This window comes from Malaclemys terrapin, chromosome 1 (genome assembly GCF_027887155.1).
Source record: "Malaclemys terrapin pileata isolate rMalTer1 chromosome 1, rMalTer1.hap1, whole genome shotgun sequence".
NCBI lineage: Eukaryota > Metazoa > Chordata > Testudines > Emydidae > Malaclemys > Malaclemys terrapin.
Window position 1 is genome coordinate 309088908 of NC_071505.1, and position 26239 is coordinate 309115146.

The following is a 26239-nucleotide window of genomic DNA, read 5'->3' on the forward strand; positions in this document are numbered from 1 at the left end:
ACACACCTGTTCAAATTAGCTGAAGGCCCTGGGGTTGCACAGATGTTATTGAGGGCATAATTTGAAGACAATGGAGTTGTACAGGGGTCACTGAGGTTACAATTTGGCCTGCAGAACTTTTTCTACTGATGATGGTACAGTAGAAGGAAAGAATCCAGCTTAACTCTCAGATTCTGGGATCAGCTTACAAGGCTGGTGGTTTGAAAGGCCATGCTTTTACTTGTAAATGCAGAACATTTTTTAATTGAAACAAAATAAACATGGAACCTATTGGTGCCATTTTTACTTTGTTGCTTTTCAGACTACAACTGCAGTGGAAAGATTACAATTCAGGGACTGGGAATGGGAGACTAAACTTTACATACCTCTATGTTTCCAGCTCAAATCCTAAATGGCCCAATTTTAAATCCATTTTCTAGCTGTCGGGTGGCCTATGTGAAATGGTTTTGTGTCCTCAATATAGTTTCTAGTGGATATAGAAAAGCCTGTCTCAAAGGAAAATAACTGACACTATCTGCAGAAAGCCAAAAAGAGAAGGCAATGAGAGTAAACTGCCCTCTAACTCTTTAAAGCAGTTCCTCAGGTCAGGACTGAGGACACTGGTGGGGGTCATGTGGGGAAGCTTGCACTGCCACTGCTTGTTCTGTACCTCTTCTGGAGATAATCACATGATTTCATTCTCCTGAGAGCTCAGCCTGGCTTAACTCTCAGAGTTAATTCGCAGGAGTGTTAAATTCAGTAAAAGAAAATGCTTCTTACAGGCTAAGAATTTATATCAGAAGTATTGGACTAAGAGTTCGTTTTTCCAGATGGATTAAACCTGTGACGCCAATAGAACACATTTCACTTCTACAGCACCTTGCATTTGTGGAGCTCAGAGAGATTTACAAACATTAATGAACTTACTCATTAGTTATAGCCTGTTGTGAACCTATCATTATCTCCATAGTACAGAAGAGGAAACTGAGGAACAGAGAGATTTACTGATTTAGTCTCATAACAGATTCTCAGGGATGCTCAGGTATTCAAATGAATCCTAATGCTTATGCAGGAGCTCCCCCTCAAACACAATCTCTTCTTACCTAAAATATGTTTTCCTTTCTTTTAAATCTGGGTTACCAGAACTGGAAGTATATATGACCCTTGTAAAAGCTCACCTACTAGGCAAGCCAGGTTCTGTGAGAGGTAACAACAAGGGTGCTGAGAGACATTGAACCAAACTGTAAACCCTATATATAATGGAGGCCATTTCAGCACCCCTCAGACTCCTAGTTCCAGCACCTGTGGGTAACAACCATTCCTGACTTATGCTGATCAAGGGTAGCATGTGTAAAGATTGGTGTGCTTCTTTCTGATTTATCATTGTTTTTTATTTTCCTTCTAGCCTTGGTTATCTTTGGTACCTCTTTGCTGTAAACATTTGCACAGCATACTGAAGAAATAAAATGTTATGTACTGTAAAAGGTAAGCAATATTAGGATTAATATTTTTCTTAATTTCTTATTTATCCTTGATTTACTTAGTGGTTAAATCTATGTAAGAACTACATATTTTGGATAAACTCTGTTTATAAACTGGAAGGCGGTGTGCAGTTTGCTGCACAGGAGATGGATGGTCTAATGACTGAAGGTACATTCTTAGGAGTCTGGAGATCTGGGTCCTAGGCCTGGCTTTCTATAGACTTTCCTGTACAATCTAGGGCCAATCACTTACTTCTATGTGGGGATAATTCTCCACTGAATTGAACCTTGTGCAAATTAACTTGTAAGTTGATATGAGATCACAACAGTAGTACTTTGCTCAAGCACAAATGGCTACTTGAGGTGCAAGGCAGTAGAGAATCAGACTCAGATTCCTGTGTACTATGAAATGGGCCAATAATGTATACATACCTCCCTATATTGCTGTGAAGCATTAGATTCTTCTACCATGGTGATGAGCACAGTAACTGGGTATTTTTACAAAGCATCCTGAGCTTCTTGTGACAGGTGCTATACATTATTTTTATTAATAGCAATAGCGTGGGTTGTAAAGAATTGGCTCCATATCCTGCCTTCGATTTTTCCACAAAGCTCCTGTTGCCTTGGGCGCCTGACCTTGGTGAACAGTGTGATGTTGCTTGTGATAATGCAGCGCTTATATTTCGAAAAATAATTCTTTAAAAAAAAAAAGGCAAATGCCTTTGTTGCATTAGCAGTGTGAATCATGCCCAGCCAAGGCGGGAGGTTCACCCAGGCACTTGATAGTTTTATCTCACTGCCAGGAGCAGGCCTCTCTCCAGGCCGGCATCCCCCGGGGGCTGCTAACACCACAGTGCCCAGCCACATTATGTGTGGACAAGAGCCTTTCCCCCATGTTGCTGGCCTGGTCTTGTCCCCACTGAAGTGCATGGGGTCAGGATCAGGCCCACGTTGCCAAATGCCTGTCACTGGGGGCTCCAGCCCTGACCAGAGCACGGCCAGCCCCTGCCACCCGCTGCCACTAGGCAGCAACCCCCGGCAGTAACCGCCCCCACGCAAAGGCATCTCTCGCCCTGCGCCCTGCGGCGGGCTCGCGTCTCCAGCTCAGCTCCCCCGCCCGAGCTCCCCTCCCGTGCAGCGAGGCCAGAGGTGGCGGGAGCAGCAGCAGCGCGGCGCGCGTGTTGCCCCGGCCGCTGCCTTCGCCAGGGCCTGCGGGCTTCGCCCCCGACCGGCGGCGCGTGTCCCCCCGCGCTGCGCCCGCGCCGCTGTGCGCGCCCGGCGGCAGCATGCCGAGCAGGGCTGGCCTGGGCAAGGCGCTGAGGATGTCTCTGCAGAGGAAGTCCAGGATCCATTCCGCGGCTGGTAAGGGAGGAGGGACGGGGGCGGAGGCGGGAGGATGCCCAGTAGCCTGGGGGGCCAGGTCTGGCGGATGAGGGGGAACCTGCCCATGTTACCTAACGCCTCCCCGCCCATCGCGCAGCAGCTGCCTTGTCCTCCTTCTCTTGGCCGATGGGGGGTTGGTTTGTTTTTAATATTCTGCTGCTTGACGCAAGCTGTCAAGCTAATGTATAGCGGTTGCAAATTTAATGACACACAGCAGCAGCGGGAATCCTGTTCAGGCTTAGACAACCCCCTTCTACATCCCCCGGCAGCCAATGGGGGCATTGATTCGGGGTACAGTCATCTCCCCTTTTGTTGGGGGAAAGGATGGGAGAAGCCACAGTTCTCCCCGGAGCAGCGATTTCGTGGTTTGCTTTTAATGCCATCTCCCGGCTGGGTGCCTTTGTTTGGTCTTATGCCGTGTTGTTGTTGGGATTTGTGCAAGGGCTTGCTGCAGTCTGCAGAGCTACGAGCAGGTCACTGCGCTGCAGGTTCGGGTGTGTAATAGCTTCCCCGCTGCACACAGTATGAACACACACACGTCACACACACACACACTCCGACAGATCTGCACAACACACGAATACACACGCAACACAAAACAATACACTGGCGCTCGCATACCGAGAACGCGTAAATCGTACATACGAACACAAAATCACACCAACAACACATCTGCACACCACACAAAGTCTACGCAAACGTACGCATGATGCATATGAGCTTTGGTAACAAGAATTGTCTTCCATAACGATGATCCCTCCCCGTATACACTATGAAACCTGAGTTAAGCAGTGAGTGTAGACAATCTGGGGCTCTTAGAAAGGGTGCTGCTCTCTAGGGTCTCCATGTTCTCGAGGTTCAGAAGCTGTGTAATCAGTGCCCTCCTTTGTTTTTGATGGTTTGTTTTAGGCAGAGGAATTCCTTATGCACCTATAAAATTGTTTTATTTCCTGGAGTCTGGAGCAGGATTGAATGTGCTTGCATTGAAACTCTGATCATGATTGGAGAAATCTTAATGCAGGCATTGGTCAATAAAGGGAAGGGACAGCAGTTACGGGAACTTCACTTGTGCCTTAGTCTAGCACAGGGGGTGGCCAACCTGAGCCTGAGAAGGAACCAGAATTTACCAATGTACATTGCCAAAGAGCCACAGTAATACGTCTGTAGCCCACATCTCCCCTTCCCCACCACCCCCCGGCTCCCAGTGCCTCCCACCCACAGGCATCTCCGCCAATCAGCACCTCCCTGTCCCTCCCTCCCCGCACTTCCCAATCAGCTGTTTTGTGATGTCCAGGAGGCTGGGGGCGGGAGAGGGAGGAGGACCGAGGGCATGGCAAGCTCAGGGGAGGGGGCGGGAAGGTGTGGAGTGGGTGCAGGGCCTGTGGCAGAGCCAGGGGCTGAGCAGTGAGCACCCCCCGGTACATTGGAAATTTGGCTCCTGTAGCTCCACCCCCGGAGTCGGTGCCTATACAAGGAGCCGCATATTAATTTCTAAAGAGCTGCATGTGACTCTGGAGCCACAGGTTGGCCACCCCTGGTCTAGCAATTCACTTGCATATGATGGAAGTCAACTTTATTGCAATATGCCATTTTATATGACTCTAGGATTGCTTCAGGGTGGATTATAAAGTTTTCTAAAATGTCCATGTAGGTGAATTCCTTCAATCTGCTTCATAAGAAAGTAGAGAAACTTGAATAATTTGGGGCAAATCCTGGCTCAACGGAATCCAATGAAAAGATTCCCATTCTGATCTCACTTATGCCAGTCTTACTGTATTATATAACTTCAATAGCCTCAGTGGAAGTACTTCTGATTTAATCCTTGTCTACACCCAGGTTTAAACTGCTGCAAATTTTATGTCAGGAGAAGGCTTTACACTGGTGTGAGAGCAGAATTAGGCCTTGTCTGCACTAGAGAGTTTTGTTCACAAAAGTCAGCTTTCATCGACAAAACAGTGGAGGTGGACACACTACAATGCTTTCTCTGTTGACAAAAGTCTGTTCCTTTGCGGATAAAATAAAACCACCTCGATGAGAGGTATAGAGCTTTTTGCGGCAAAGTTAGATAGACAAAGTGTTAATGTAGACAAGGCACTTGATTATGTTGCTGTAAATGACCCCCAGGAGGTGTCCCACAATGCCTATCCTGACCGTTCTGGTCAGCAGTTTGAACTCCGCTGCACTGCACCCAGGTCACAGGCATCCGCCCCATCCCTTTTAAAAGGCAAGAAATTTTTGAAATTCCACTTTCTGTTTGCTCGGCGTGGAGAGCTCATATCACATCTTCCCAGCTGACCATGGCGGGTCCACACAGCAAACGCTCTCCCACTTGGAGCTCACCTGAGTTGTTGGAGCTGCTCGCTCTGTGGGGAGAGGAGGCTATGCAATCCCAGCTCTGCTCCAGCTGTAGGAACAATACCGATGGTCGGATTTCTTGTGGCATGTTGGATAAGGGCTACAGACGGGACACGCATCAGTGCCGTGCGAAGATAAAGGAGACTCAAGGGAGTCAAACCGTAGCTCTGGTGCTACATCAAAGACCTGCTGCTTCTATAAGGAGCTGGATGGAGTTGGTGGCAACCCCACCTCCACTGTCAAGAACCCCAGGGATACTTCAGGAGGGCTGGAGACAGTGGACAGCAGTCTCAACTCCAAGGACAAAGTGGTGGATGAGGAAGTGGAGTTGGAGGACAAGATGGGACAGGTGACAGGGTCGTCCAGTACTGAGACGAGCCAGGACGTCTTCTTGACCCTGGAGGGTTCGAGCCAGTCCCAACAGTCTGTTTCTGGTGTGCGTGATGCAGGAGAGGGGAGCTCTGGTAAGTTATCTTTTTGAGTTGATGCTGCTTGATTATATGAGGTAGAGCTGTCCTTTGTTTTATGCTAGAAGTGGGTTAAGGGATAGAAATGTACAAGACTAGCTGTGTTTGCCTGTGCTTCACATTCCCCTGTGCAGCTACGCAGTGGGGCAGAACAATGTGTTAATGCACAACAAGATTTAATGGGAATCCTCCAGAGAGCTCTCTAGGACAGTGGATCTCAAACTGTGGGTCGGGACCCCAAGTGGGTCATGACCCCATTTTAATGGGGTCACCAAGGCTGGTGTTGACCCTGGGCCCCAGCAAGTCTGAAGCCCAACCCCACTGCCCTGGGCTGAAGCCCAAGCTCCACCACCTAGGGCTAAGGTTACATGCCCCCTGCCCAGGGCAGAAGTCATTGGGCTTCAGCTTTGGGCCCCCCAACCGGGGTGGCGAGGCTCGGGCAGGCTCGGCCTTCGGTCCCCCCTCCTGGGATCGTGTAGTAATTTTTGTTGTCAGAAGGGGGTGACGATGTATTTTTGAGAACCGCTGCTGTAGGAAACTTTCTTGGAGGTACTCACCAATCCTCTGCCGAAGGTTCTTGGCAGAGCTGCTTTGTTCCTGTCCCTGTTGCAGGAAACTTTCCTGCACCAATTGGCAATCACTTGTGCAGGGCCCAGAGTGGCACAAAGGCAAACAGCATAGCGACCCGGTCTGAAGCCGCATGCATGCAAGAGATGCACCCTTGCATCCTTGCTTATCCTCAGGCTTGACATTTTGGCTTCAAGGACCCTTGCCCATGGAAAATGGTGGCAGAATTTACAATTTTGTCCCTAGTCGCATGCAGTGATCCTATTAAAAAAACACCAAGACCCTTTTCCCCATCTTGAGGCCCTCCTCCACCCCCGGCCGAACTCACCATATGTAGGGCGTTTGCTGAGCTGTGTGCTTGCCAAAGGACAGTGAGAAAGAGGTGTATTTTACTATTATCATTCGATGCTGTGAGTGCAGTAACAGTCATGCTTCTATTTATTGTTTCTTGTGCTTCTGCAGATGCTGCCTTCAGGGAAACCCCCTACACACCGGTGGAGCTCTTCTGCCACATAAGGAAGTGACCGAGGTGGAACAAGGAGGACATTATTTCAGAAGGTGCTCCAATCCTCTGATGATGCAAAAGAAGAACACAGGGTATGAGAGAGACAGTTAATGAAAATTTTAAAATAGATAGGCAGGAGAGGAAGGAGGGCCAGAAGCAAATTTTAGTGGGCCAGGAGCAGATGATGAAAGTGATGGAGGAGAAAACAGAGATGTTGAAGGCCCTAATCGCGCTGCAGGCAGAATACGTGAGTTCTCACCCCCACAGCCCATCCAGAACTGCTTGACATGCCCTCCCCAAACTTGTCCCACACATTCCTTGCAGCTTCCCATCCTGTCCCCGTACCCTGTTCACTCCACCCCTTCGGACAGCTTCCAAAATGCTAGCTGGAGTTACACACAGCTATGAGAGACTCCAGCAGGAGAGTGCCCTTCACTGTTATCTCCTTTTCCAGCAAGCATTTTCTGTGTGTTGTTAATTGGTATTTAATAAAAAAATACTCTCTGAAAGATAATCAATCTTTATTTGTCTCCTACACACGGTGGTTGCTACTGGAATTAATACACAGTGGCAATTGGTAGATTTGCAGACTACAAATTGCAGGAAGCAATCATCAGAATTTTCATGCAAGGCAGCAAGTTAACAAAGCATAGCAGAAGGCTTTATAGGAAGACACATTACTGGAGCTCATTGTCAAAATGGTGCCTCAAAGCCTCCCTGATTCAAATAGCCCCCTATTGTGCCGCTCAAATAGCCTTGGTGTCTGGCTGCTCAAAATCAGCTGCCATTGATCTGCCTCCACACTCCACTCTGGGGGAAACTTTTCGCCGTTAGCCTCACAAATATTATGCAGCACACAGCAGGCTGCTATGACCATAGAAATATTTTCCTCACTTAGGTCTAACCTGCCATAAAGGCAGCGCCAGCATGCCTTTCAACTGCCAAATACTCGTTCAATGGTCATGCTGCACCTGCTCAGCCTATTGTTGAAGTGCTCCTTGCTGCTGTCCAGGTTTCCCATGTAAGGTTTCATAAGCCATAGGAATAAGGGGTACGCTGGATCTCCCAGGATCACTATGGGCATTTCAACATCCCCCACTGGAATCTTCTGTTCTGAAAAGAAATTCCCTGTTTGCAGCTTTCTGTACAGGCCAGTGGTCCTGAAGATGCCTGCGTCATGCACCTTCCCTGACCACCTCACATTGATATCAGTGAAACGACCACGGCAATCCACAAGTGCCTGCAATAACATAGAGAAGTACTCCTTTCTATTGATGTGCTCCGTTGCAAGATGGTCTGGGGCCAAAATTGGGATATGTGTGCCATCTATCACTCCACCGCATTTAGGGAATCCCATTGCTGCAAAGCCATCCACTATTTCATGCACATTTCCAAGAGTTCTTCGTAGTAGGTGCAATTAATGGCCCAGCATACTTACATTAACGCAATCCCAACAGTCAACTTCCCAATTCCAAACTGATTTGTGACTGACGAGTAGCAGTCTGGAGTCACCAGCTTCCACACAGTGATTGCCACGTACTTCTCCACTGAGAGGGCAGCTCTGATTTTGGTGTCCTTGTGCTGCAGTGCTGGGGCGAGCTCCACACACAGTTTCAGGAAGGTACCTTTCTGCATCTGAAAGTTCTGCAGCCACTTCATGTCATCCCAGACCTGTGTAACGGTCCGATCCCACCACTCAGTGCTTGTTTCCTGGCCCCAAAAGCGACGGTCCATTGTGTGCAGCTGCTCCGTGAATGCCAAAAGTAATCTGGTTTTGTTTCTTTCCATGGCACACAGTAGGTCAGGCACCTTGGATTCCTGTTCAGATTGGGAGCCCATGATATCATAGAATCATAGAAGATTAGGGTTGGAAGTGACCTCAGGAGGTCATTTAGTCCAACCCCCTGCTCAAAGCAGGACCAACCGTAACTAAATCATCCCAGCCAGGGATTTGTCAAGCCGGGCCTTAAAAGCCTCTAAGGATGGAGATTCCACTACCTCCTGAGGTAACCCATTCCAGTGCTTCACCACCCTCCTAGTAAAATAGTGTTTCTTAATATCCAACCTAAACCTCCCCCAATCTGTCACCACTGAGAACAGCCGAGCTCCATCCTCTTTGGAACCCCCCTTCAGGTAGTTGAAGGCTGCTATCAAATCCCCCCTCACTCTTCTTTTCTACAGACTAAATAAGCCCAGTTCCCTCAGCCTCTCCTCATAAGTCATGTACCCCAGCCTCCTAAGAATTTTCATTGCCCTCTGCTGTACTCCCCCCAATTTGTCAACATACTTTCTATAGTGGGAGGCCCAAAACTGGATCCAATACTCCAGATGTGGCCTCACCAGTGCCAAATAGAGGGGAATAATCACTTCCCTCGATCTGCTGGCAATGCTCCTACTAATGCAGCCCAATATGCTGTTAGCCTTGTTGGTAACAAGGATGCACTGTTGACTCATATCCAACTTCTCGTCCACAGTAATCCCCAGGTCCTTTTTCTGCAGAACTGCAGCTTAGCTAGTCGGTCCCCAGCCTGTAGCAGTGCATGCGATTCTGCACTTGTTCTTGTTGAACCTGATCAGATTTCTTTTGGGCAATCCTCCAATTTGTCTAGGTCACGCTGGACCCCATCCCTACCCTACCCTACCTGATCATCATACTGTATGATCAGCCACTTTGTGTTCCTAACAGTGACCACAACAGTAGAGAGCAGTGCAGGATCCATCCTTTCAGGCAGAGAGGGCGCACAGTGAACGGGTCGCTGAAAAGTGACATGAAACGTAGTCCGAAGCCCATGGAATGATGAGACAGAAAATACTGCATCATGGGACATTGAGCCCACACCCGTGATGCACTGCGATCCACTCTGCCTTCCCACAGCTCCTAGCTGCAGAAGGTAGTGATTTGCACAGTGGGATAGCTACTAACAATGCACTACTCTCACTGTTGATGCTAGAGCACCAACTGTGGACGCGCTCCACCGACAGAAGCAGCGTTCTGTGAACATGAATAAGTGATTTAATTATGCCAGTTTTTGATTGTTGGTGTAACTCTGTAGTGTAGACAAGACCTTAGATGCTATTTAGAAAAGTGACACAAAGGTTGCTTGCTGAAGAATTACAAAGCATTACTATCATAACTGCTTGGTGAACGGGTCAATGACTTTTTATTTTGAATATTTATCTGGAGGATGACAGAAAACTTTGAGAAGCCACGTGCATCTCTTTTTCACTAAATGGACTAGACAATTTGCCCAGGAAAAGTTAACTCTGCTGAATGGAACCAGCTACGCGTTTTCACAGTCAGGAACTGTCTGAGTTTACACACAGTCAGGATTAAGTGAATTTCAAATTTGTTTGTGTGATGGCATTGCAAATCCGGGGACCCTTTCAGAAGCGATGGGATGTTTGTGTGGGTGTGTCTTTTTGAATATATGGTCTGGATCTGGTAACCCTGTCTTGATCCATTGCTAGTCACACTTTCCTTAGTTATCACATTTCAGACCTTTTCCCTCTCACAGTTCAGCTTTGATAACAGAATTTTCCAACCTAAAAAGCACTGATTTTTATTTGCCTGGTGGTAAAAATCTAGCCCCATTTATTTTTAAGGGGACTTTACTTATTTTAAGGAGTTAACTTTTAGTCTAGAATACTCTTATTTTGATTCTTACAGATCGTAAAGTATTTCTCTCTTTTTTTTGAGTGTTTCAGTGACTTGTAGCTGGACAGTGTGAATCAAGTACATGTACTTTGAATTAATAGAAGGTGCCCATACTACTCTAAATTGAAACAACTTGATCTTGATTCACTATTGCTTTGTATTGTGTATAGTCATTTGCACCTGTGCTAAGTGGGTGTAAAGCACAACCAATCTATTTGGTAGCAGTAGTAGCACAGATTCAAATAACTACACAGTGCCAGGCAGTGAAGGGTCAGGGCCCATGAGTGCATAGCCCCTCCTGCCACAAGCAATTAGTCCTGTTGGCCAGTTATATGCATTTCTTCATTGATTTTTTTATTTTTTTTACTTTGCATATCTAAACCCTAATTGCAATGATGCTGTACCAGTTAGATCAGATTGATTAGATTTAAATTATTCTCTAAGAAGCCTCCTTCTCTTTGCTTTTGGAGTCACAGACATCAAAAGATGTACCTCTTCCTTTCCTTCCTGGCTCCTTAAGTTCACTAAAAATAAGCCATTGTCAATAATGCACTAGATGGTTGCAAAATAGGGTTTTGGATTTTTATTTTTAGGTCAGTAAAATGTAGAGATAAAATGGATTAAAAATATATATCCTGTTATCATCCTCTGTGGTCTAGCCCCACAATCTTCAGTGGGTATAACCAAAGTTGGAATATACTCTGATAGAGAGGTAATTACAGTATCTCTTCTTAAGACTTTGAGAACCGAACTATAAATCTTGGCTCTGTAGCACAAAACCATCATACTTACTGAAAATACTTTCCCCCCCTCTTCCTAGATTTCTTTTCTAAATATTTATTTCATTTGTTCATGTGAAGAATTTGGTCTTTCTTAATACAGTGGCCCAGAAACCTACTACATTCTGGTTGGGAAAGGTTGCTGCTCTTTATTTCACAAGAGAAATGCTGAGACTGATTATACTTAGATTGTAATCTCTTTTGGGCTGGCGACTATCTTTTTGTTCTGTGTTTGTACAGCACTTAGCACAGTGGGGTCCTGGCACTGCCATAATACAAATAATTAAGTCTAATTATGCACAAAGTTCTGCTAAATGCACATAGTAAAAGGCTGAAATAGAGAAACTTTGTTCCTCTAATTGCTTTCATTTATGGTCATCATACAAGTTACTTGTAATTCTAGTAAGTAAAATATTTTCAAATAGGAGTATGATATTTAGGTTGATGTTGTCCCTTTTAGGAAATGACCTCACTAGCTCTTTTTATTGTGAAGAAATAAGCTTCAGAAATAAGCACGATGAATGAGAGCAGCCACATTAGGTATGTCTGTACTGCTCAGTTAACCCTGGGCTTGAAGTTGCTTTAAGCCTGGGCTAGTTTATCCAGCTGGAGGTGTGGGTAGATCCCAGACTCCACTTTAATGTGAACTGGAAACTATCCACTTTGCAGTGAGGACACAGATGAAATTACTTGCTGTTAGTCCTCTAATGTCCTTCCCAAAATTCCTCCTGAAGGAAGGACAAGTTCTCTTGCAATTGATACAAGATTCCTGGAGGAATCTGGCACAAAGAACCATGGGATATGCCTCTCCCCACCCCAGATGCACACAGGCAAGTGCAGAAATGGTGAGGACACAGTAATGTGGGTAGGGCTTTGCTGTGGGAACACTCACACCTAGGCTAGACTAGCCCTGGTGCCAATCACCCAAGTTAACTATGCAGTGTAGACATATCCAGTGTGAAATAACACTCTAGCACAGTAATTCTCAACCAGGGGTATGTGTACTCCTGGGGGTACGCAGAGGTCTTCCAGGGGATACATCAACTCATCTAGCTATTTGCCTAATTTTAGAACAGGCTACATAAAAAGTACTAGTCAAGTCAGTAAAAACTAAAATTTCATACAGACAATGACTTGTTTATACTCCTCTATATACCACACACTGAAATGTAAGTACAATATTTATATTCCAGTTGATTACTTTTATAATTATATGGTAAAATGAGGAAGTAAGCAATTTTTCAGTAATAGTGTGGCTGTGACACTTGTATTTTTATGTCTGATTTTGTAAGCAAGTAGTTTTTAAGTGAGGTGAAACTTGGGGGTACGCAGACAAATCAGACTCCTGAAAGGGGTACACTAATTTGGAAAGGTTGAGAGCCACTGCTGTAGCAGCCCGGAATGATTGTGTTAGCAGCTGATAGGTTGTGCTCTCTTGAGCTGCAGCCTGTATCCCTTGGTGGGGCTAGCCAGCTGGAGTGAAATGCACCAGCATGCTTGAAGTAAGGATTTTTGTGTGTGGATGGGACTCAGGTTATAACTTAAGTTAGCTGCAGCATAGACAAATCCTTACAAAGTGGGTCTGCAGGAGCACCAATGGGAGTGTGAACTTCACTGCTATTCAAGTGAACAGCTCAATGGGAATTTCACGTATGGACTGACTGCAGGAACAGGCTCCTAAAATGGTTAGCATTTTAAACTCCTAACCAAAGGCACTGCTTTAATTTGTGATTGAACGTTAACAGCCAGTTTTTGTGACTGCTGGGTCCAAATTTAGAGGTGTAGGTTTTCCTTAGCATTGATAAGAGTTACAGGTGCACATCCAGAGAAGAATTTGTTGTATCCACTTTGCTTACCTATCACACTGATAGGTCGAGTAGAAATAATTAGGGATGACACATAATTTGGCAAGAAAATTCAAGACAAATAACGCCCCCAAATGGAAGAACACACATACACGTGAACACACATATGCTTGAGCTGTCTGGTGGCAATTATATAAGTGTTATTGAACTCTTCTTCTTTTTATTCATGTTTAACTGGCACATTATTTAATATGATGAGCAGCTTATTCAATCTACATCAAAGGCCTGACCCCTATTCCATTAAGATCAATGAGAGTCTTGCCTACTTTCAGTAATAACTGATGGTAAATTAACATATGATATGTTGCTTAGGGTGTTGTAATGGTGCACACTAGTGTCTTGTTTTATAATATCACAAAGGGTAACACAATGAAGTCCATTCTCATGCAACATGTGAGTTAACACAATTGTAACTATAAGGAGAGAAAGGTTGGTCTAGTGCAGGGGTCGGCAACCTTAGAAGTGGTGTGCCGAGTCTTCATTTATTCACTTTAATTTAAGGTTTTGTGTGCCGGTAATATATTTTAACGTTTTTAGAAGGTCTCTTTGTATAAGTCTATAATATATAACTAAACTATTGTTGCATGTAAAGTAAATAAGGTTTTTAAAATGTTTAAGAAGCTTCATTTAAAATTAAATTAAAATGCAGAGCCCCCCGGACTGGTGGCCAGGACCTGGGCAGTGTGAGTGCCACTGAAAATCAGCTCGTGTGCCGCCTTTGGCACACGTGCCATAGGTTGCCTACCACTGGTCTAGTGATTAAGGCACCAGCCTAAAACTTAGGAGAGTTGGATTCAATTCATAGTTCCACCACAGTCTTCTTGTGTGACCGTGGGTTAGTTTTTCTGTACTTCAGTTCCCCACCTATAAAATTGGGATAGTAGTACTTCCCTACTTCACAGGGGTGTTGTGTGGTTAAGTACATTCAAGACTATGAGGTCCTCAGATACTGCGGTGATGGGGGCTATATAAGTACCATAGATAGATAAGTGCGTATAATTTCCACACAACTCTGAATAGAATATTCAGACACCTTATATAGTCCTTCCTCTGTTTTGGCTTTATTAGTAATTCAAATATAAACAGCCAGATAGATGTACCACAGCATAAGCTTTTCCCCTAAGACTGGCTGTTCCTAGGAATTGTTTTTCCTGCAGGACCTCTCTGTCCCAGGCCCTAGTTCCTTATGTCAAGCTTGATAATTCAATGCCTTTATATTTTGGTTAGAGCTAGCAAGGCCCACCTGCTAGTAGGCCTTTGGAGTTTATCTTCATGAAGGGTTCAAGCACCTGACAGTAGGATGGTTCCAAGGAGCCCTGCATCTCCGTATAAGTACCTAGAATGTCAGCCATTTAAAACTGCCAAATAACAATTCATTTTCTGTAATGGAAAACATTCTTTCCTATAGAAAGATCTTAGGAGAATAGGAAACTGTATTAAGGAAGTTTTCATTGTAGAACTGTTGTAAGGTTTTTCATTGTAAGCAGGTTTGAAAGAAGTTGTATTCACCCTGGCTGTCAATAGAGTGAGGATTTTATATGTAAAGGCCCAAAGTTTAAAAAAAGCCAGTGTGCCTAATTTTTTTGGATGTCCAACCCGAGACATTTTGGGTTTGCAGAGCTCCTGCAACTTCCACTGGCTTCAATTGGAGTTTTGGGTACTCAGTACTTCTGAAAATTGTCCCGAATGTGTCTCAAGTTGAGCACCCAGAAACTGCAGCACCCAGAATTAGTAACCATGTCTGAAATTTCAGCTTTTACACAAGATCTTTGCACTGTAGTGAAAATTTGCTGAGACATATGGTCCACTGTACCAGCATAGCAGCCATTTTCAGTCCATTGAAGATGAGAATCCTCTTCCTGTGTATCTGATAAGCTGAAGAGTTTAGCTAAAACTGTACTCTGTGCAGCCTACAGAAGTCGGCACTCTTAGCCAAGTCTGTTTTCCCTTTGACCTTTCTCCTGTGAACTACATTCCAAATGGCTCTCTCCAGAGAATTTTTATTGCTGCCAACCTACTAATTTTCAGTAATGTCTTAAGCTCTTAGGACAGCTGCATTGTCACAGAAATTTGTATTTGATGTTTCGTTTTTTCCTGTATCATGTTGCACTGTGGCATATTTGAATTAATTTTCACTAATATGTGGTAATGCAAATGCTAGAATACCAATTACTGACAATTATCTGCAGAACTTGAACAGCTGCTGTAGTGCCTGACCTCTGTGAATGAATGGTTAATCACTGCCCTTCTCAGCAGCACTATAAATGTTGCTGATAAAGTTGAGTGACTGATCTAAAAAAGGCATTGAAAAGTCAGTTGGGCATCTCTGCAGCAGCAATAGCTTTTCTTCTCCAGGATCAGTCATTAATTAGATCTGACCTGTCCTTTTGATCAACATATATAAAGTGTTTTCCTTTCAGTTTACAATTACTGCATAATCTATTTCTTACTTGGCTGAGCCTTTCAGAGTGATTGCAGATGATAATTTATGTGAGAGCATGAGACCGCTGAAAGCTTTAGATCAGCGGTTCTCAACTAGAGCTTGTTGAAACTTTTTGGTTTGTTTTATTGAAAAATGGCCTTTTTTCCCCAAGATAATTTTCTGTGAAAAATTGCTGATTTGAAGTGTTGTGCCTTTTTTCAATAGTTTAAGAAAAATCATTGAAAATATCAAAATGGTTAACTTTTTTTGCTTTTCTGTAAATAAAATATTGTCTAGTGATTTGGATAAGGTTTTAGTTAGAAATTGCAAAAAAAAAATTCACAGAAAAAATATAATATTTCAGCGTTAAACACTTCAATCAAAAACAAGTTAAACATGTCCACTTTTTTTTTGGTAAAATTATTTTTGGAGTTTTCAGCCAGTCCTGTTCTCAGCCTTCTCCATACTGTGTCCCCCAAGTCACTACAGAAAAATATTTCAGGACATCCCCTCTTACTCAGCCATCAACAAAGGGAGGGTCATCCCCATCCCCTGGACTTCTGTGAAAAACCCAGGGCATTGTGACCCCCCCAGGTTGAGAACCCAGACTTTATTTGAACCAGTAAATGTTGCCGAGCCAGATTTTTTTTTTTTAAATAAGGAGATATAGTGTTTAGTTCAGGGAAGTAGAAGACAGGAAGCAAGTGTTCTATTGAAGTCAGTGGCAGAACTGCCAAATGCAGCCCACCCTGTCCTAAAATGTGGCTTGGGGTTGCAACTATAGGTTGAAGACAAAGCTGATCAAATACAGCTTTTATTGTTGAGGAACTCAAACAACAATATATTACTGTTAATTTCTCAGGGAAGAAGGAAACAATCATACAACTGAGTGTATCTATTTAAAATTCACTGTACATATGTATGCTACTTAGATGAGGCCTCTGGTGCCTAGAAAATTTCCTAGGTAGCCCTTGGTGTTGAAGTGTAGTAGCGCCTGCCTTCAGCAATAATAACAGCTACAGCCAGAAGAAATAAGAAAAGAAAGTAGAAGTAAAATCGGTTTCCATATATCCTATGGCGGATTGCTTGGACTGCTACTGAGAACAGTCTGAACACCATCAAATTACGATTGGTTCAACAGCAAAAAGGTTTGTTAATTATTTTTATATTTCCATTCCTCTCCCCCCCCCCCCCCCTTCATGTACTATGTTTTCAAAAGTTTTTTTTTTTTAAAGTCCAGTTTTAAGAGCATGGAAACCATTGGATCAGGATGTCACTCTGAAGTAGAGGTGAATGGGACCTTACCTCCCAAAGCAGAGTGGGGATTTAGCCATGATGTTCAAGACACTGGGTCAGATCCTTGGCTGGTGCTAATTGAGCATAGCTCCATTGATTTCAGTGATCCTGTGCTGATTTATACTAGCTGAGGATCTGCCCCAGTGGATCTGGCTCTCGTTTACATTCGTGTAAATCAGGATTAACTCCACTGAAGTCAGTGTAAAACTGGTGTAAGGGAGAAGAGAATAAGGCCCTGTAACTCTGTAGAGAAAATTAACCTGTGCAACTCTGCTTTTAAATTCCTAATCTATCGAATGCAGCTTGTTAGAGAATAATGGCCTCACGCATTCACTTTGCCTCAGATGGTAGGAGGGTTCAGGTTTTATCTCCTAACCCAGTGTTCATCTACTCATTCACCTCAAACCCTCTGGAGGCACATAAATCTTATATAGTGTGCAACTGACCCCTCTAATGGTTCAGGCCTGGATTTGATTTACAAAGAGCATTTGAAACAAAAGCTATAGTGGTATTGTGTTTGTGTTCAAAGACTACACCCAGAATCAATGCCACCTTGTGATAACTGTAAAATACAAGCAGTTTAGTATTATTATTTAGGAGGAGTAACAAAGAAGAAAAAGAATACGAAATACAGTAATCATCATAGTTCTGAAGTGCAGATGTAGTGCCTTATGCATGATTACATAGGTGTAAATTAGGTCTTATTCCAAAAGTTGTAAGAAGGTGAAGATTGTTGTCTTGTATAATCACAGCCCCTGGCTGGCATATGTCCTAGAAAAGAGCAACACATTTTCTTCTTGAAGACTATGGAAGGCAGCTATAATTTAGTGTATCTGAAGAACTGGTCCAGGCTGACAAAAGAACATTTGTACATCCCTGCCGGGTGTACTTCACTCAGTCCAAGAGCAAACGGGGAGTCCACGTCTTTTCTGTTTGTGATAATGACAGTGTGCGCAGAAGAAAGCATAATATGCTGCTGTCTGCAATGCTCCAGCTGACACTCTGAAACACAAGCAGGCTATTCACTGGTGTTTGGGGTGTAGGCAGGTGTCTAAATTTTATGATATAGCTGATGATCAGTGACCAGAAATGGGAGAGTGTCTTACGCTTCGTCAAGCCCTGCAATCCTGCTAATGTCTATCTGATTATTATTGAGAGCTCCGCTGCCATAATTCTTAGTACACTGTGACAAAGTTCCTCCTCTATCTTGGTGGGTCCTGCACTTATTGGTGGATTTTCTTGCCTCAGAGATTCACTATGTGGGTTGGGGAACAGCCCAGAGCCCTTCCCCTCTGGAAGAACCCACAGTCCAGGTCAATTGGGAGGTTTGGGGGGAACCCAGGCCCACCCTCTACTCTGGGTTCCAGCCCAGGGCCCTGTGGACTGCAGCTGTCTATAATGCCTCCTGTAACAGCTGCATGACAGCTACAACTCCCTGGGCTACTTCCCCATGGGCTACTTCCCCATGGCCTCCTCCAAACACCTTCCTTAGTCTCACCACAGGACCTTCCTCCTGGTGTCTGATAACGCTTGTGCTCCTCAGTCCTCCAGCAGCACACCCTCTCACTCTCAGCTCCTTGTGCCTCTTGCTCCCAGCTCCTCACACTCGCACCAGAAACTGAAGTGAGCTCCTTTTTAAAACCCAGATGCCCTGATTAGCCTGCCTTAATTGATTCTAGCAGCTTCTTCTTAATTGGCTCCAGGTGTCCTAATTAGTCTGCCTGACTTAACTGGTTCTAGCAGGTTCCTGATTACTCTAGTGCAGCCCCTGCTCTGGTCACTCAGGGAACAGAAAACTACTCATCCAGTGACCAGTATATTTGCCCCTACCAGACTCCTGTATCCCATTGGTCTGGATCTGTCACATTTCCCTCCCCCTGCTCAACGCCAAGGGGCTGGGCAGATTGGGACGCCAGACAGTGCACACGTGACAAGCCATCGGCGTTGCCATGACGGCTCCCTGCTCTGTGTTGCACACGGAACTGGAAAGGTTGGAGGGATAAGAACCATCTGGTCACCCTTGTGTTCTTCTCCTTGTTCCTCTGCATCCATTGAAGAGGGGCATGGTTGGTCACGAGGACAAATCTGCACCTGAGCAGATAGTAGCGCAATGTTTCCATGGCCCATTTTACAGCGAGGCATTCTCTCTCCACCACTGCATATTTTTGTTCCCTTGGAAGGAGTTTCCAACTGAGGTATAGAATTGGGTGTTCCTCCTTCCCAACCATCTGTGATAGAATGGCCCCCAACCCTACTTCCGATGCATACGTCTGCAGGATAAACTCCTTGGTGAAATCGGGCTATCAGTACGGGGTATCAGCAGTATCAGCAGAGGGCAGTCCGTAGGTCTGTGAATGCTTCCTCTGCTGCGTCAGACCATCTCACCAGATCAGGTCCACGGGCTTTCACTAGGTCTGTCAGGGGGCTTGTCCTTGTGGCAAAGTGTGGGATAAATCGTCGGTAATACCTCACCACACCTAGGAACGCCCGGACTTGTTTCTTGCGACTTGGTCGGAGCCAATTTTGGATGGCCTCTAACTTGTTCACTTGGGGTTTTACCAGACCTTTTCCCACAATGTAGCCAAGATATTTGGCCTCTGTAAACCCTACAGCGCACTTGGCAGGGTTTGCTGTAAGGCCAGCTCGCCTGAAGGTATCGAGGACTGCCTCCACCTTCTCCAGGTCTGGGTCTGTCACAACACATTGCCCACCTAATTCTCTAGCTAATGCATTCAACAGCTATGTGCAGAGGAGGTTCTCAGTACATAGATCTCCCCTGCCCTGTATGGAAGTGGTGCCAGTTGCCTCTCTGGCACCATATCTTCTTCCTGACACCCTATAGAAGAACAGGAGGGCTTTTCAGTTTCAAGATCTCCACAGGGAGTGTGGGAGTCTCTGAGGTCACCCTGTATTGTCCCTCCCACTTGCCCTACAGAGGAAAAGGTACTGTTCAGGCTGGATTATTCTCCTCATAGACATCCCAGTGCTGTGAACTGCCTACACCTTGTAAGTGGGGGGATCCTGCTGGGATTCATGGCCAGGGGAGACCCATGTAACACAGATTCCTTAGAGCAGAACTATTAGGAAGCTGAGGGGACTTACTGGAGGTCCTGAAGCCCATATAGAGATCCCCATGGAGGATTCTTCCTCCCTCGTGCTTCTCTGGGAGGAGGTGCACTGGGCCAGTATTTGTATGTAACTTTAGCGCCCTCGTAGCCAAGATGGAGTCTGCTCTGCAGACAGCTCTGGCCAAGAGAAAGCGCGTGCAGGAATGCAGCAGGAAAAATCCCTTCCACCCCAGGGGCACCTGTTCCAACCCCCTCAGAGTGAATACACACACCCACAGGAAAAGTACAATGAATATAAGAAAGGGAAATATTTATTTACAGAGGGATGAGAGGAGAAAAACAAGGGAGGAAATATAAGGGAGGGTAAAACAGGGTTGCATTCAAACCAAGGCCCCACAGGCCCAGCGGTAGCGCAGTCTGAAAGGGCAGACACTGAGCAATGTGTTTGCACACAGAGTTCAGGAGTCCTGAGCAAAGTTCCAGTCCAGTGGTGAGTCTTGGGTGCTCCTGGTAGTCTTCAGCGCCAGTAAACTTTCCCAAACAAACCCCTCCGATGACCCTCTTCTGCCGCTCTTTGCGAAGCCACACAGAGCGACTACTGTGACGGGTTGGATCACAGAACCCCCTCTGGGGCTGCCAACTGATGTGCCAAGACTACTTCTGCCCCTGCTTTCCCTGCCAGCTTGGGACTCCAGCACCCTGTCTTGTTGAGCCAGACACGCCCATCTGCTCCAACACAGACCCAGGGTCTGAACCACGTGCCCCAAAGCTGCAGACTTAATTGAAAGCAATTTAAGAAGTGTTCCTGTCTTTAACACTCAGATGCCCAACTCCCAATGGGGTCCAAACCCCAAATAAATCCGTTTTACCCTGTATAAAGCTTATACAGGGTAAACTCATAAATTGTTCACCCTCTATAACACTGATAGGCACAGCTGTTTGCCCCCCCCCCACAGGTATTAATACATACTCTGGGTTAATTAATAAGTAAAAAGTGATTTTATTAAATACAGAAAGTAGGATTTATGTGGTTCCAAGTAGTAACAGACAGAACAAACTGAATTACTAAGCAAAATAAAATAAAACACTGAAGTCTAACCTAATACAATAATAAAACTGAATACAGATAAAATTTCACCCTCAGAGAAATTCCAGTAAGCTTCCTTTTACAGGCTAGTCTCCTTCTAGTCTGGGTCCAGCAATCAACCCTGTAGTTACTGTCCTTTGTTCCAGTTTCTTTCAGGTATCCTTGAGTTGGAGAGGCTATCTCTTTAGCCAGCTGAAGACAAAATGGAAGGGTCTCCCACAGGCTTAAATAGATTTTGTCTTGTGGGTGGAGACCCCCCTCCTCTCTCCTATGCAAAGTCCAGCTCCAAGATGGAATTTTGGAGTCACATGGGCAAGTCACATGTCCATGCATGACTGAGTTTCTTAGCAGCCAAGCCACATTCCTGGGAAAGCTCTGATGTGGATTGGCGTCTTCAAGTTCATTGTTGGCTTAAGTGGTTCTTGATTGGGCACTTAATTTGCACATTCCTTTCTCAAGAAACTGACCAAATGCTTTACTAAGGCTACTTAGAGATCAAGCAAATATACAGCCAATATTCCTAACTTCAAGTACAAAAATGATACATGCGTACAGATTGGAGGAATGTATTCAGTAGAACATAACCTTTACAGAGATATGTTACATGGCATATGTAGCATAAAACATATTCCAGTTATGTCATATATATACATTCAGAAGCATATTTCCATGAAGCACCATCACAACTACCTCCCCACTTCACTAGCTAGCAGCCTCCCTCCTTATTCCCAATTCAGAGTCACAAGTCCCAGTACTCACAGCCCCATGCAGCTCTGGGCAGCAGGGATACTGGGTCCAGCTCCAGTCTGTCCTTCTCGGGCAATTCCTCCCTGGCATAGTACTCCTCCTGGCTCCTGTCCTGGGGAGTCCCTGATCGGCCGCCCTGTCCTTCCCAGGCTTCCGGCAGGTTCTCTGCTGCTTCACTTTGTGAGGGCCTGCGGGCTGCAGCCCTTCTCTCTGTGGAGCTCCAGAGCCACACCCTGGAGTTTCCTTCCATTCTCTTACTGCTCCCCCTCCCCCCTTAGGAAAAAGATTTAAAGGGGCCATGCTCTCTAAACCCCAAAGGGGTTACATGTATATCTCATGAAGTCCATTCAGTTTAGTGCCAGTCAGTTTTATAAAGAGAGGGGGAAATGGAAAAGCTAAAACATCTTATATTCCAAAAATATTGAAGTGTCCATATTCTCAGCCTCCACAGTGGTCCCTCAGCATGAGATCTTAATCAGATTTACTCAGGTAAAACTGGTTTGGTGGGAGTTTGAGTAAGGACCCAGATTTGGATCCATAGCAGGATAAAGCAATGAACATATTGGACTTATATTTTAGATCATGATCTCAACAGTGCTAAACAACTTCCACTATCAAAAAAGAACAAACGTAAGCTCCTAGGAGAATACAATTCTGCCGTCTTGAGCACTGGGCAGGGTTTATGTGGCATTTGGCCTGGCTGTTTACTTAAAGTATTTTCTGGAAGGATAGCAAAAAGAATTACAATTAAAATGGAATAGAATTAGAATAGCAGCAACGATAAATCTTACATGAGGAAGATTTGGCAAATACAATGCAACTTTGTGCTGGGTAGAAGACAGCACATGGATTAACTCGCCCCCAAGAAACAACTGCACACTCCTTGTACTGCTGCCCTAGCAGTTAGTCGGCCAGATCCTCACTCCCTCTCTGGCCTCTTAGTGCCCTGATTTCTGTGGTGCAAAGGGGCCAGAAAGCAATGCATTTCCTTATGTAGGGGAACCCTGATAGGTGAAGAGTTGGAATAGCCAGGTCTATACTTCCTTCTTACGTGGCACTGGTATAGAGGGTCTTGGGGGCCAGGAGGGGGCATGGAAGGGGTTGGAGGGAGTGTGGCCAGAGTGTACTTCGCTCTGGTAATCCCTGGCCCACAGAACAGCTTCTAGGGGCTGTCCACACCGACATGGGTTAGAGCAGCTCTGAGGTCAGAAAGCAGCACTGCATATGATCTCATGTTGTCCCCTTCCAGATTTTCTCAGACATGTGGATGGGATAAATCCTTCTGTCACACCTTATGCATTATGGCTGATTTCTGACTGATTGTTCTAACTGAAGAATGTGGGCCAGATTGAAATCTCACTTTCACTGATGTAAATCCTGAGTTTCTCCACTGAAGCCAGTGGGTTTACTTTGATTTACACCACTGTTTTTGGGAATAGAATGTGGTCCAGTGTCTTTAAATTCCTACAACCCATTTAATATTCTCACATCTCACACAGAAGTACATTAATTATCCTCTTGGATACAGTATATACCCAATGAATGGCTACTCTACTGTTGAACCTGGAGACATACATGGCTTGCTCCTCTGAGCCTATTTTGAGAGGTGTCAAATACCCCCCACTCCCATTCCCTTCAGCACTTTGCCAGATCTCTACTTCACTCTTCTGAAAGCGGACAGGGGGCTGCAGACGGGATTTTGACAGAGGGAGTTTGACAGAGGGAGGCCTACGATGGTTAGGAAGATCCGCAACACCTGTGCCAGCACTGCTTCTGTCTCCTCCACCTGCGCCTGTAGCCAGACAGAGCACCTGAGCATGGATGCGTCTACCCAGATCCTGGTGGGTTTTGCAGAGACTGTGATTTGCAATTCCCACGTACTGACATCCAATATGAAAGGTGCCTGCTGGTGAAATCTCTCAGGCAGCAGATGGGGGAGCTACAGGAGGAGGTGGCTAGGTTGAGGAGCATCTGGATCCATGAGCAATTCCTGGACAGTGTCCATGTGGAGACAGCTGAGGTAGCTGTCCCAGTACACAGGACTGCTGACACACCACTGGTGGAGGAGGAGATGGCTCAGGGTGGACACTGGCAGCTGGTTACTTCTGGCAGCAGGCAGTGCACCACCCCTGCCCCGAACCCTCCCGCCATGGTAATAGGTAACCGTTATGCTCTTCTTGATACAGGAGAAAAGGAATCACCCCCTACAGTAGAGGAGGAGAAGCCTCGTACCCCTAAGGCTGGGAGGTCTGCTGCCACCACTGCGAATAGGAAACGTAGGGTAGTGGTGGTCGGAGACTCTCTTCTGAGGGGGATGGAGGCGCCCATCAGTCGCCCTGACATTTCATCTCGGGAGGTATGCTGCCTGCCGGGGGTCCATATCTGAGACGTTACAGAGGCATTGTTGAGGATTATCCAGCCCTCTGACTACTACCCCATGCTACTCATCCATGTGGGCACAAATGATACTGCGAGGTGTGACACTGAGCAGATCAAAAGTGACTACAGGGCTCTGGAGTACGGGTGAAGGAGTTTGGAGCGCAGGTGGTATTCTCTTCGATTCTTCCTCTCAAAGGTAGGGGCCCGGGCAGAGACAGGTGCATCGTGGAGATGAATGCCTGGCTGCGAAGATGGTGTCGCCAGGAGGGCTTTGGCTTCCTCGACCACAGGATGCTATTCCAGGAAGGACTGCTAGGCAGAGATGATGTTCACTTTTCGAGGAGGGGAAAGACCCTATTTGGACACAGACTGGCTAACCTAGTGAGGAGGGCTTTAAACTAGGTTCGACGGGGACAGGTGAGCAAAACCCATAGGTAAGTGGGGAACATGGAGACCTGGCAGATGGGTTGGAAATAGTAGGGAGCGTGGGCCATAATGGCAGAGAGAAAGGAGGGTCAGGGCAAAACTGGGAGGCAAGATCAAAACAGTATCTTAGATGCCTATATACAAATGCGAGAAGTATGGGTAATAAGCAGGAAGAACTGGAAGTGCTAATAAATAAATACAACTATGACATTATTGGCATCACCGAAACTTGGTGGGATAATACACATGATTGGAATGTTGGTGTGGATGGGTACAGCTTGCTCAGGAAGGATAGACAGGGGAAAAAGGGAGGAGGTGTTGCCTTATATATTAAAAATGTACACACTTGGACTGAGGTGGAGATGGACATAGGAGACGGAAGTGTTGAGCGTCTCTGGGTTAGGCTAAAAGGGGTAAAGAACAAGGGTGATGTCATGCTAGGAGTCTACTACAGGCCACCTAACCAGGTGGAAGAGGTGGATGAGGCTTTTTTAAAACAACTAACAAAATCATCCAAAGCCCAAGATTTGGTGGTGATGGGAGACTTCAACTATCCAGATATATGTTGGGAAAATAACACAGCGGGGCACAGACCATCCAATAAGTTCTTGGACTGCGTTGCAGACAACTTATTATTTCAGAAGGTTGAAAAAGCTACTAGGGGGGAAGCTGTTCTAGACTTGATTTTAACAAATAGGGAGGAACTTGTTGAGAATTTGAAAGTAGAAGCCAGCTTGGGTGAAAGTGATCATGAAATCATAGAGTTCACAATTCTAAGGAAGGGTAGAGGGGAGTACAGCAAAATAGAGACAATGGATTTCAGGAAGGCCGATTTTGGTAAGCTCAGAGAGCTGATAGGTAAGGTCCCATGAGAATCAAAACTGAGGGGAAAAACAACTGAGGAGAGTTGGCAGTTTTTCAAAGGGACACTATTAAGGGCCCAAAAGAAAGCTATTCCGCTGAATAGGAAAGATAGGAAATGTGGCAAAAGACCTCCTTGGCTTAACCACTAGATCTTGCATGATCTAAAAAATAAAAAGGAGTCATATAAAAAATGGAAACTAGGACAGATTACAAAGGATGCAGGGGCAAGATTAGAAAGGCAAAGGCACAAAATGAGCTCAAACTGGCTCCAGGAATAAAGGGAAACAAGAAGACTTTTTATCAATACATTAGAAGCAAGAGGAAGACCAAGGACAGGGTAGGCCCACTTCTCAGTGAGGAGGGAGATACAGTAACAGGAAACTTGGAAATGGCAGAGATGCTTAATGACTTCTTTGTTTCAGTCTTCACTGAGAAGTCTGAAGGAATGACTAACATAGTGAATGCTAATGGGAAGGGGGTAGGTTTATAAGATAAAATAAAAAAAGAACAAGTTAAAAATCACTTAGAAAAGTTAGATGTCTGTAAGTCACCAGGGCCTGATGAAATGCATCCTAGAATACTCAAGGAGTTAATAGAGGAGGTATCTGAGTCTCTAGCTATTATCTTTGGAAAATCATGGGAGACAGGAGAGATTCCAGAAGACCGGAAAAGGGCAAATATAGTGCCCATCTATAAAAAGGGAAATAAAAACAACCCAGGAAACTACAGACCAGTTAGTTTAAACTTCTGTGCCAGGGAAGATAATGGAGCAAGTAATTAAGGAAATCATCTGCAAACACTTGGAAGATGGTAAGGTGATAGGGAATAGCCAGCATGGATTTGTAAAGAACAAATCATATCAAACCAAGCCGATAGCTTTCTTTGATAGGATAACGAGTCTTGTGGAAAAGGGA

At 45.3% G+C, this 26239-nt stretch overlaps 1 protein-coding gene across 1 annotated transcript in view; it reads left to right on the forward strand.

Moving 5' to 3' along the window:
- Positions 1 to 2720: 2720 nt before the first annotated feature.
- The window catches only part of ATP8A2 (ATPase phospholipid transporting 8A2), a 633600-nt gene continuing 610081 nt past the window's right edge, over positions 2721 to 26239 (forward strand). Inside the window, exon 1 of the mRNA XM_054015410.1 lies at positions 2721 to 2822. Within this exon, the coding sequence (XP_053871385.1) occupies positions 2747 to 2822 (76 nt within the window). The 5' untranslated portion in view covers positions 2721 to 2746. The remainder of the gene's footprint in view (positions 2823 to 26239) is intronic.